Source organism: Rhipicephalus sanguineus, chromosome 2 (assembly GCF_013339695.2).
Source record: "Rhipicephalus sanguineus isolate Rsan-2018 chromosome 2, BIME_Rsan_1.4, whole genome shotgun sequence".
Classification (NCBI taxonomy): Eukaryota; Metazoa; Arthropoda; class Arachnida; order Ixodida; family Ixodidae; genus Rhipicephalus; species Rhipicephalus sanguineus.
Genome location: NC_051177.1, coordinates 125,668,244 through 125,680,373, shown reverse-complemented (window position 1 = coordinate 125,680,373; position 12,130 = coordinate 125,668,244). Strand labels below are relative to the sequence as shown.

Below are 12,130 nucleotides of genomic sequence, written 5' to 3'. Positions count from 1 at the left end.
GAAGCTACGTCCACCCATTTATACGTGTGCTATACTTAACAGACTAAGATGCAGCGATGGCTCTTCTGTCACACTTTTAAAGGGACACTAAAGAGCAAAACGATTTTTCTCGCATTAGTAAAGTGGTCTTCCACGATACCAAAAACACCACGCTTGCTGCGAGAAGACTTAATAAGCGAGAAAACGTGCAAAAAGAAAATACAGGTGGCGACGCCACCTTGGAATTCCCGCACCATTTGACGTGACGTCACATATTTTGGACGGCGCCTGCTTGGGCCTACGTAGTTCCTAATCGGTTAAATCCAAGTACATTGTCCTCTGAGGGGGCCAGAGACTTGGCATAAGGAGTTTGTGGAAATTTCGTCGAGCCAGTGGCACCAAAATACGTTAAATGCTCTTTTAAATCTTTTACGTCACGAATTACAAAGTTCGGCGCGAAATTTAAAGATGAAACTGTGAACTTTGTTGTCTCCGCTAATAATAAACCTATGGCGGTGAAATAAACTACGCAAGAGTTCTCCGAGCACACTTTATCAATCTAAACCAATTCATTGTTTCTCTTTAGTGTCCCTTTAAGGGTATTCTGGGTAACTAGATTTCACATCCGGTGTGTTGTACAGTGAACATGGAAAATCTAGACCATTTTTAACACTAAGAAAGGCAAGCTGCTTCCAAGATATAGGATATAGGGTGTTAGTCTAAAAAATCTCTGCAGATTATCCAACCTGCTTCAATCAACGGATTCAGTAAATGCAGGGATTCGACAAGCTCAGCAATGTGCCTTGAGCAAGCAAGGACACATTTTGTGGACAATAAGCCATAATGACAAAGTTCCTTGTAACTGAGTCTCTGCAAGACCATTTCCAACACAATGTGGTGCTGCTTTTGCTACCCAACGCTTCCTGGCATACTGGGTTGCAGATGAGTGATGTTTCAAGCCTTGGCATTTCCGAGATTTGTCATTCTCTGAATGCCACTGAATGCTAACCACACTCAATTGAAAAAATATCTGTTGTAGGTTCAAAACAACGTGGTTCAAAGCACGAGACAACAGTTGTCTGCAAAGTTGTTGTCCTTACAACTGTAAAGAGGGATTTAAATGGAGGCTTATCTAGGCGATTCTGGTGCACTGCTGCTGTGCAGAAGGCCGGGTTCCTAAATGAACACAAAGAAATTCACTTATGCTAAATAGCTTACCCACCATAGAGCATGGCATGTCTCTCCTTTATGCAGCCTATCAATATGCTGTCACGATTTGGACAAAGCAATTTTTTACCTGGCCAATCTCAACATGTTCGTATTCCTTCAAGATGATGCATAATGCTGAAGCATATCTCAGATAACCAAGTCTGCTAATAGCCTATATACTCATCCTGAGGCAGCTTAATTGTAACAACGAAGCTAGAACAAGCAATGACAGGAATCAATAGTGCAACTGTCAATTTACGCCTCGTGCTGTATAATACGTCCAGGTTACCGTGTACATGTCTACGCCAAACAGTGCTTCAAGTATGCCACAGCCTTCTGCTGCTCCCACTACAGCACCATTTCTGCCAGACACACACTCCAGACGCGTAGTGAAAAGCCACTCTCCTTTATTATCGAGATATCGCTAAAGACCGTGTGTCGCAGAAATGCATTGACAGCAGTGTCTCCGAGCAAAGAATGAAAAATCAGGGTTTGAGCAGGAATCAAACACGGGAATAATGAGTGGCAGTCAAGTGTTCTACCACAGAGCCATGCCAGTGCTTGAAACTGCGTATGGAAAAGACCCTGGATAGGAGTCATGTTGGGCAATGAGTCACGTTAACAGATATTGTGTGGCAAAAGCGTAGAACCTCACCAGGTGCTACACCCGTAAAGTGCGTGACAAGTAGATTGCTTAAAGCTGCCTACCCAGTACAATGAGCTTATTTAGCCAAATTTCCTTATCGTCATCTGAAGCCACATCAACAAAGTGTGCTGCTATGTATACTGTGTGTGTTGCTTTACAGAAGCATGGTAGGTACTCTGCTACTTCGCAAAATAGTGAATTGTAGCGTAGGGAGTACTCCGCAACACAGCTTAGTTAGGCTGTTCACCATGAAGCAAATGAGAAAGATATGAACAGGGCCTGACAACGCTATCTTATTCTACTGTTAAAGGTGAAGCTTAGAGCACCGTCCAAGTTTTTCGTGATCATTTGTGTAATAAATTGTTTGACGTCGTTTCCTCCCACAAAAGATGTTAGCAATCAGCAGATCTGAACCGCAACCATTCACAGTGCTTACATATTTTTTTTTTTGCAGTGGATAAATTATAGAGCCTGCAGAGGAGAGCATATGAAGATGGTGATAAACTATAAGGGTAGTAGTTTCGGCTAGTTTGTGTTCCATAGTGGCTGTCGTTTGTCCGCCCTAGTCCACATAGTCCTTTTTAGCACTTTCAGTGCAAGTGGTCATGTCTCGCGCCATTAGGTGCGCCACCTCATTTAGGCTCAGGAGCACGTCGCCTTTCGTGGGGACGTGGTTCCCCGTGCACGTCTTTTACAATGGTTGAGCTCGTACTTCGGGGTATGCCTACTTGGGCCAGAAGTTAGGCGATCTTTAGTAAGGCGGTAAACACTGAGGCACCAAAACTGTAGTGATCATAGCAACAATGTCATCTTCCTTGCAGGATCGCATGTGCATTCGAGTATCTCAGAAGTATCCTCACCTCTTGGGGGTAATCGCACTTTTTTAACGTAAAGAAACTGACTGAATACACCACAAACACAGAGCGCAGTTTCTGTATGTTAAAAAAGCGCGATTACCCCCAAGATGTACAACCAACTAGCACCTATAGCTGCTCTTATCCTCCCCTCGGCTTGCACGATTACACATGCAGTGTTGGGAAGTGACATTGAGAGGGCACTCGCACTGCTGCCTTTTGCACCTTGCCGAGATCCTGCAGCTGACAAGTCCTCTTCCCTTCCATTTTTTTTTAAGAAACTGGGGAGACTCCTCTCTCAGCTCGGGAACACTTTTGGCTTTTAACATTATAACGTTAAAGAACCAGTGTTGCAGAAAATCCGGTTTTGGCGTTCGTGTCATTCTCGACGAATGGAAATCCAGATGGATGCAAAAAAAAAAAAATCAGCGTCCGAGCCGAAATCAAACCCAACATTCGCCACAGATGTAAACATTCATGGAGGTGATTCGTTGCTGCCACCTACCACCTAGTTGGGCACCCTGTACTCTCAGCCATGGCTCTGGTGATAGTGCAGATCGGGACAGTTTATGTTTCAAGTTGGAAACCTGATAATGTTATTGCATTAAACTGTTAAAAGGGAAGTTTCAGTGTCCTAGTTTTCCTTTTCACTTCGTCTTCCAACTCTGGAGGTGCAACAGACCATATGTTGACAGGAGTTGCAAACATCGCTACCCGTCGTGGTGATCCTTGAAGCACCCCAGCCTGCGAGTGTGACCTGCCACCCCGGGCCTGGTACACGAATCCTCGTGAGGAGAGCTGAACCTTTCTTTCGACCAATGCTTCCCATGTCATTGTACTTTTCCAAAAGCAATGGGGAATGCTCTGCCGCTGAGGTTTCTGTGTGTATTTGTTGGTTGTGGTGGCATTTCTTTTTGTAGCTAAGGCGAATAAACACCTTGAGCTAAAATGCTTGTCCTTGTCTCTGCTTGCATGAAACCGCCATGGTTGAACGCGAAATGTGGGGTAAGAGTCGTAGTTCTGGTTATGGCTACCGCCGAAGTGTTAGCGAGCTGCTATCACGCTCATGTCAACACTCCTGTTTTGTTACAGCGTGACAAAGCTGATGCAGAAGTGTCGAAGTGCTGAGACTGAAAGAGCATGGGTTATCAATTACAATATGTGCATGCAGGCCTGACACACTGGATCGCACCATGTTAGCACAGAGACTACCGCTCTGCTAACATGGCGAGATCCAGATGAGGTCAGGTCTGCATGCACAGATTTTAATTGATAACCCGTACATTGTTTATCTCAGCGCACTTGCACACTTCTGCATCAGCTTTGACATGCTGTAAGAAAACATGAGTGCTCAAATATGCGTGTAGAAATGTATAAAGCATGCAAGTGTGTGTGTGCACCTGTAAAGTAGAGTATGTTTTGTAAATGTATTACGATAAACACTCATAAAAGCAGACATCCTTGTTTTTAGTTAAAAATGGTTTTTTCTTAAAGAAGAAATATCAAGGTAGCAAGCTGACAATGTCGATCCAGTAGTATTCAATACGTACGCAACTTGTTTATTTTGTTTTGAGGACAATGATCCACGACTACTGCCAATTTTCTCAACACCAACAATGAGAATGCTATTAAGCCACAGTCAGAGTTGTGCAGTCATTCAACTTAATATTGGGAACGAATATGTGAAGTAGTCCAATTTAGGGAATTCAACTTTAAAAGGATTGAGAGCAACGAGGTATGTATAACACGTCCCACGAGGATGAAGGAGTTAGGTGCAGAGATAGCCCTATCCACAACAGGCTGGCAGTGTGAGCCACCTACCTGCCAAAATGCCAGGCTGAGCAAAAAAGGAGGACGGTCGGTTGTCCTGCTTGCGCCCCAAGGGTATATTGTTGCTTTGCAGATTGTCATCGTCGTAGCCACCGCTCGGGGGTCCCTGCGCTATGTCGACACGAGGACCCTTGGTTGACGTCACTGGACCGGACAACTCTGGAATAGTGTTTTCCTCCTGCAAAGGCACGGCATAGGAAGTTATTGCTAAGAGGAACTTTTACCTCTGGAAACGCACGTCCTGCATTCCGAAGACAGAAGAGTCTCCTGCAGAGAGCCCCTTGGGAAAGTCTGGAGAGATTTCAGCGCGCTTATTAATACCATAACGATGCTACCTACAAAAGGAGTTTTCGCAGTCGTCTCACGTTCACGAGCAATACAGTAGACGTTCTTCCATTAAATTAAAGTTTACGCTCTGTCCAGTAAACTAGAAACACTCTGGTTTTATGGAGGCTGAATAAAAGTCTACCAGATCCACCTGCTTGGTTGAACATTTCACATTCACGTCCCTCTTGAAGGCAGTCTATGACACCCCTATTAAACTATTGTCGCATAAAGAACACAGTATTGTATCTGCAAAAAAACAACGCAGCTTGCATTTGGCACTTCAGAATTGAAAAAGTGCCTTGACCGTACAATACAGAATACAGCCTGGAAACTTTTTTTAATTCTGTTCTATAAGATGCATATATGCACAGATGTCAGCCAAGGTTGGAGATTCACACTGTTCGTGGCTCCTATCAGCAATGCTGAACAGTATGCTGGTGAACAACAGTGATTCGGTATGGCTGAACCTCTGAAAAATGTGCAAGGTTTCTAGCAGCAAACTTTACTGTGGAAATGATGTCTCCTGTACGAAACTGATGCATTAGCATGCAAGATGCATCGTGCATATATGCTATAGCAGCACGACTTGTACAGTCCTTGTTTTATATGTTTCATATATGCTTCTTGCTCAAAGAAACCAGGTAAGAAGAGCCATACACTGCCCAAACACTAGACACAGTGCGACTTGGAATACTTGATTTTAGTGCTGGTTGCCAGCATGAAAGAGAAGAGAACTAAAGAGAGTAAAAGCTTTATACGAGCCGATTGCATTGCCTCTGCCCTCTAATCGCGATTGAGCTTGTACAGTGAAACAGGACGCCCTACATATGCATTAATTACTGCAATTTCTGTTGCTACCCTTTGTCTGATGTGTCTTGTCTCTGTAGACAAGGTCACTATCATGAAAATTCACGAGTCCCTTATGAGCAAAAGCTAATTGAGGCCCCAAAGAACCACGCATTATTCTATTCTGATCTAACCAGAAATCTGTTCAATGAACTATCTTAGAGCAATGAACATGCATCGAATAGAAATTATGGCTTCCTTCCACTTCAGTGGTGATGTCTTAATTGCCTGCCGACAGAAGTAATAAATCAAATTGGGCCATGGTACATGCAACGAATAATGTGTAGTCGGCTTTGTCAGCATTCGCTTGCCAACAGACAGCGATCAGGACAACAAGGTTTCATCAACAGATGGCAATGCATCAGAGACAATGGGTGTGCCACTAGTCTGCACCTATCTTTACTTACGGCCTGTTTGTGCCTTCTCTCTGCTTGCTGCCAATGATCATTCGTTAGCAGCATGTTTGAGGGTGCTAATTAACGCAGCTGCGTGCACATGTCTGGTCATGTGGTACTTTTTCAAATGTCAAGCACTGTACAACCTGGAAAACTTGAAACCACAGGAGCTTTGTCCTAAAAACAGGCTTTTTTTAGCCTTAAGTATGCTCTTAAATTTCTTTTTTGAAGGTACTCTATTTAAATGCTGTAACAGTTGACTAATTAAAGGGACACTAAAGAGAATGAGTCGATTTAGATTGATAAATCTTGTACTTTCGGAACTATAATGTTAATTTCACCATCATAGGTGTATTAATAAAGGAGGAAACGAAGTTCATAGTTTCATTTTTAAATTTCACACCATGATCTCCATGCGTGATGTCGCAGATTTCAATGTGTACTTATCGTATTTTGGCGCTATTGGCTCAACAAAATTTTCTCAAACTTTGGTATGTTAACAAAATGGCACCCTCAGAGGACAGTGTCATTCATTTTTACCATTTAGGTACTGTGTAGGCCATAGTAGGCGGTGTCAAAATATGTGACGTCACGGCGAATGGTGTGGAAACTTCAAGGTGGCGTCGCCACCCAGATTTTCTTTTTGCGCAAGAATCTCTCTTACTAAGAGTCTTCTCGCAGAAAGCTGGGTGTTTTTGGTATCGGGAAAGAGCAGTTTACCAATACGAGAAAAATAGTTTTGCTCTTTAGTGTCCCTTTAAAGGTTGATTACCTGAGCTCATTAAAAAGTGATTAGCTCAAGAGGTCGGGATACCAACTTGAATGCATTATGGTAATGCGGTGGCATTTTTTTTTCCTTTGAAAGTTAAGAGTAGGCTGAAACCCTGAGCAACCCAATTTGAACACTCATAGTTGTGATCACCAACTTTTTGCTGTTAATTCTGATTATTCAAGAAATAAAACAGAGATAAGGGAGTAGAAAGAAAAGCAGAGAAAGGAGATAAAGAGCTATGACGTTCAGTAAGGTCACACAAAAATATGCTTTTTGAACTCGCCTCGGGATTGAGAGTGGGGCCCTTTGGCTTGGAGTGCTTGGGAGGGTGTTTCGTGTCCGTGACCACCGTGACTTTGGGCGTGACAAACACTGCAACAAGGACGAACACGAGGCTTTTGAGGCAAGGCAAACTCAATCAGGCAAAGAAACAATGCTCAACTACGAGCAATGCTGTACACGGTGATCCATCCAGGCATCCTGTTGACAGCTGTTACGAGAGCTGCCCATAAAGCTAGAGGCCTAAACAATGGGGACACATCCATCACGTGCAGATGCCTCTTATGTCACACACGCGAGTTTCTAATGAGGAGCTAAAGTTTCGACAACTCTATATACGTAATGCCTCGCTGTTCACTAAAGCACGTCCCTTGGGGGTAGGGAAGGTAGTAAGTGGAAGCGTGTGCTCGTGCCGAGAAATATATGCACTGAAAGCAAACAGACATTAAAACAGCACCAGAGTATGCGTAACTTCCTTTTTTTGTGCGTCACACGAAGCTCCCACGCTGTTCAACTTGCAAAAAAAAAATTGGCAAGCCTCCGAGTGCTTTCTAATGTAACAGCTTTTCTACAGCCAGTTGTTCTTACTGCATCTAGCAGAAGGTGGCCATATGTAAGCTCAGGGCATTGCTAGGTTTTGTTAATCGCCAAGTCATCTGTGCTGCCAGTTGTGAGGGCCAATGTCGCAGAATTTGAGACTTGAATAATAAATGTTGGGGTTTTAAGTCTCAAGACCATGACATGATTATGAGGGATGCAATAGTGGAAAGCTCCGGAATTTTCCACCACCTGGGGTTCTACAATGTGCAGCTAAATGTAAGTACGAGGGTCTCAAGCATTTTTACCTCCATCGAAAATGCGGCCACCGTGGCCACGATTCGATCCTACAACATTCGGGTTTGAGACTTGCACAAAAGAAAAGAACTGCCTCGCTCTCGTGCGATCACCTTCCGTGAGCTGATGTCAATGAAAGCTGGGTGTACAAAAAATGCTACATCAAATTGGTGTGCTCCGAGGCCTGCTACTATCACTTCTATGGTCCAGGTCCAGGTGAGTGTGGTCCAGGTGAGTGTGGCCTCCCCCACGTAGGGGAGGCCACATTCAAAAACCAGTTTCCTTGCATAACGTAGATTTTGATTTTACCTTTCATCTATGCCCAAACCTAGTTGTTGCATCCGAATGCAGCAGCAAAAGTCTAGCACAACAAAATTATCAACCGCATAAGAGCTAGCTTGTACGGAACCTACATTACAGCCAGAAAAACTTTTCTAGCTTACTCATGAAAATATTTTATTCAGTATAATGGCAAGTGAAGTGCATAGAGGTCACAAAAAAAGACATTCTCGATACACAGAAAAAAAAAAAGAACATTGGAGCTCCGACAGTGGCACAGAAAGGGAACATCGAGAAAAATGCATAGTAATAAGGCATCAACCTCCAACATTTGGCAGTGGCCATTGAGAGTCAAATTTCTTGAAGGCATGTTGTTCCAGAATTTGTATTAATCATGCCTTCTGACCATCATGTACTTGCAATGTTGACGTGTGTAATGTATAAAGGTAAGAGTTAATAAAAATAAACAATTAACAGCCTTCACTAATGTTTTGCCGACAGCTCAATTGTGCGGTGGACATTGCACAGCTATGGCAACTACTGCTTCAAATTGCAGAAAGAAAAGATAATCTGGCGACATGTTTCCTTTTGCTTGCCCCCTGTGAAGTTACTAGCAGAATACCGACAGCAAGTTTACATTCAGGCTGTTACAACTTGGTGCTGGCCCTACTACAATGCTACACGGCTCTCCTGTTCTGTCTGTGTGTACAATGAACGCTGATCCGTGTGCGTGTGCACAACTAGTTCTTTTTCCTCCTTGCTTTATTGTTTTTCTCCCCTTCCCCCACGTAGGGTAACAAACCATGGACAACCTGATTACACTCCCTGCCTTTCTCTCTCTGTGCTGCTATGGCAGTTTACTATATGGATCTATAAATCACATATGATTAATCTGAACCAACCTAGTACTGTGGCATTGCCCGATTCTCCATTGGTTTCAGCGGCTTTCATGCAGGTCTGCATGGAAGCCACTACGATGGTGGTTTGAAACACTGAAGTCCGAGTCAAATGCTTGCATGAGCCTTTAAATTATCGCACTTCCATACGTTTTAAATGTGATAATTTACGAAACCAAGTGCTACGTTTGACCACACTCACCTGGACCCACCGTTCCCGAACCCATCTCCTCTTCGGATAGGTGGTCGTCCCCAGAGCCCTCAGCATCTTCATCGTCTCCTATCCCAGAGGACGCGTCCGTGTCTTCAAAATCTGCACTGCCTTCCACAGCCTGGTCACTCTGTTTACCGATGAGAAGATCGAATTAACAAGCGAGATTAAATATGAAAAGCGTGCAAATACATCTTTACACGATGAAGAAAATTTTAGTGAACAGAGAAAGAACTTATTGGAAGAAGGCGGAGAGGTCTGCCTGCGCTAGTGCACTCTGGAAAGGGAAAGGGAAAAAAAAAAAGTGATGAGGTATGATGACGGGGACAAAAAGAGGTGGTGCGTATGCACAATGGCCACGTAGCACAGCAATTTCCCTAGAGCGAATAAAGTTTTTTTCCGTTTCATTAGTGTTGAGTCCAGTACTCTTCAGAAAATCTAGAACCACCCTTGTCACAGTTTTTGACAGTGTGATCGCACATTGTGGACAAAATACAACTCTCATCAAGTGTTTTAACTCTAATGCCTGCCAGCGTTAAAACTAGCGTCTGCTGTTGTGCCACGTAGAGTGGGCAGTCACGAAATAGATGTGCTAAAATTTCACATATTCAGCAGTGTTCACAGAGCTGAGAATGTTCGCCTCATGGCAGAAGTAACAAGCAGACCAGGCTGAGCTTAGTGTTTTACAAACCATCAATATGCAATGTGGTACACTGCATGTGTAATTTCATGCATTGTATAGCACAAAATTTCTGCGGCAAGTCAAAAGTGATGTGCGCTATGAATGAGCACGACTGACTAGTTTACATGCTATGAAATCACAAGAGCAGAAATTCGCTTATAAATTTACTACTGCATTGCCTCTTCCATAGGAAAATAGAAGCTGAAATTTGTGTTGTCAAAAATTGACTTAAAAATGCACAGAGAGATTTGGCAATTGTGCTGTCTGTATAATGGTAAAAGGGGGCATAAATTTCTCAGTTCGAACATCCTGAACTAGTTAATGAACACTGCACTGTTAAACATGAAGTTACACGAGTTAGTGAAGGGTTCAGCCGAAGGACTAAAAGCAAGGTAACTATTTAGCCTTATATATTTAATAGCGTGTGTGGGTATATTCCAGCGTTCGCACAAGTGACCACTTGCTATCCACTGCGCCATGAGTTAATGCTGAAAATTGCACAGACACACGCTCGCATGCACCATTTGGTCGATATAATCTCAAAAAGTGCTGTGCAAGTGGAAAGCTTTAGTTCCACTAATGCAGTTGCTGATGCTGCCGGGAACAAAACTTCGACTCGAAAGTGTAGATCACTATACTGCACATTGCAAACAGCACTCAATGTGGGATGATAAAGGGCAAGGCATGGCAGCACTGCTGTACAAACAAGAATATCTGAGGGTGCATGTAACAGTAGGAACAGTGCTTGCTGTTAATTCTATTGAATTGTAGTTTTGATCACTCCCAGTATCTTATGTAGCACAGCTCTTCTCTGTAATAAAGAAGATGTGTAAACGTGTAGACCTTTTAGGGTGAATCTGGCACATTTGTTACACCAACTGCTGAAGGCAAGTCATTGCATCACTAGAGAACCTGATGAATGTCTGTTGGACTAAAGCAGAACTGCTCATTCTTTAGATCTCCCTGTATACAAACTGGCAGCAGCTTTCCTTTGCTATGCTACGGTTAAAAATAAGGACTCCAGGCAGCCGTGTTCCAAGGAGAATATGGGGCTGAGGTGAATTATGGAAGCTAAGACAAATCCACTTTGCGAGCTACAACCATGGAGGAAAGAAAAACTAGGCTGGAGCATCGCATGATTCCGCTAGCCTCGGCAAGCCAACCTCCTCCAACGACACTCCTCCAGCTCTCCAGGCCCAGTGGGCAGTGCCTCTTGTGTATGATTAGGTCCCCGATTAGATGCAACCAAAACGAGCTGACCAATAGAAGCGCTTGCCTATCGTGTGAGAAGGGCATAGTTGTCCTTTAATTTTTCTACAACTAGGCTCCAAGAATGTTGCATGATGCTCTTAACTGACTAGAGACTACATGTTCTACTGCTGCCACGTTTGTTGCAAATAAGAGCCGATCCTAGAACAGAAGCACAGCGGCATGCAAGCAAATGAAGCTGCGGACGAAAATTTATGAAACTAGAAGAGTAAATGAATTTTAAGTTTCTGGCTCCATTAGAGCATGATACAGCTCTTGCATTTTTTTCAAGATAAAGAATTATGAAGGCCTCCACAAACATCACAATCTACGACATCATGGCCAGCTGGTTAGAGAACATGAAAGAAATGTTGCCGCCTCGATTTTCTGTTTACAGTTTTTCTGGCTAACCAAAGTATGCTCGTAGCAAGAGCGGTGCTTTTGGTATCGTGGGGTAACTTAGTAATAAAAGTGAAGCCTTCTCTTTCTCCCTCTCCCTTTGGCAGCCTTCTAATACAATGAATGCATTGATGCAGGAGTTCTTACACAATGCACAAAGGTTGGGTCAAGGCATGAAAGGTTCAGGTTGGGCTAGTTTGTGATAACTTGAGGACTGCTCAGCTAGCGCACACACACACACAAACAAAAAAAAAAGACTGCTATTAGTGCATCTACCTTGTGTTGTGCTTTGTTCTTGAAGTAATATTCTGAATGATTCATCAAGGCCAAAGCAACACACTGACTAGTTTTTGTTGCACACACATAATGTGGTTATTGTATTGATCAGAAACCTTAAGCAGCATATAAACTGAGTAGTTCAGATGAGACTTCGAAAGCTAACAC

At 43.3% G+C, this 12,130-nt stretch overlaps 1 protein-coding gene across 1 annotated transcript in view; it reads right to left on the bottom strand.

The window, feature by feature from the left end:
• The window catches only part of LOC119383636 (syndecan), a 134,176-nt gene that overhangs the window by 8,191 nt on the left and 113,855 nt on the right, over positions 1–12,130 (bottom strand). Inside the window, exons 3-5 of the mRNA XM_037651904.2 lie at positions 9,349–9,487; positions 7,142–7,230; positions 4,510–4,696 (exon numbers count right to left, since the gene is read on the bottom strand). Coding sequence (XP_037507832.1) covers positions 4,510–4,696; positions 7,142–7,230; positions 9,349–9,487 — 415 coding nt within the window. The remainder of the gene's footprint in view (positions 1–4,509; positions 4,697–7,141; positions 7,231–9,348; positions 9,488–12,130) is intronic.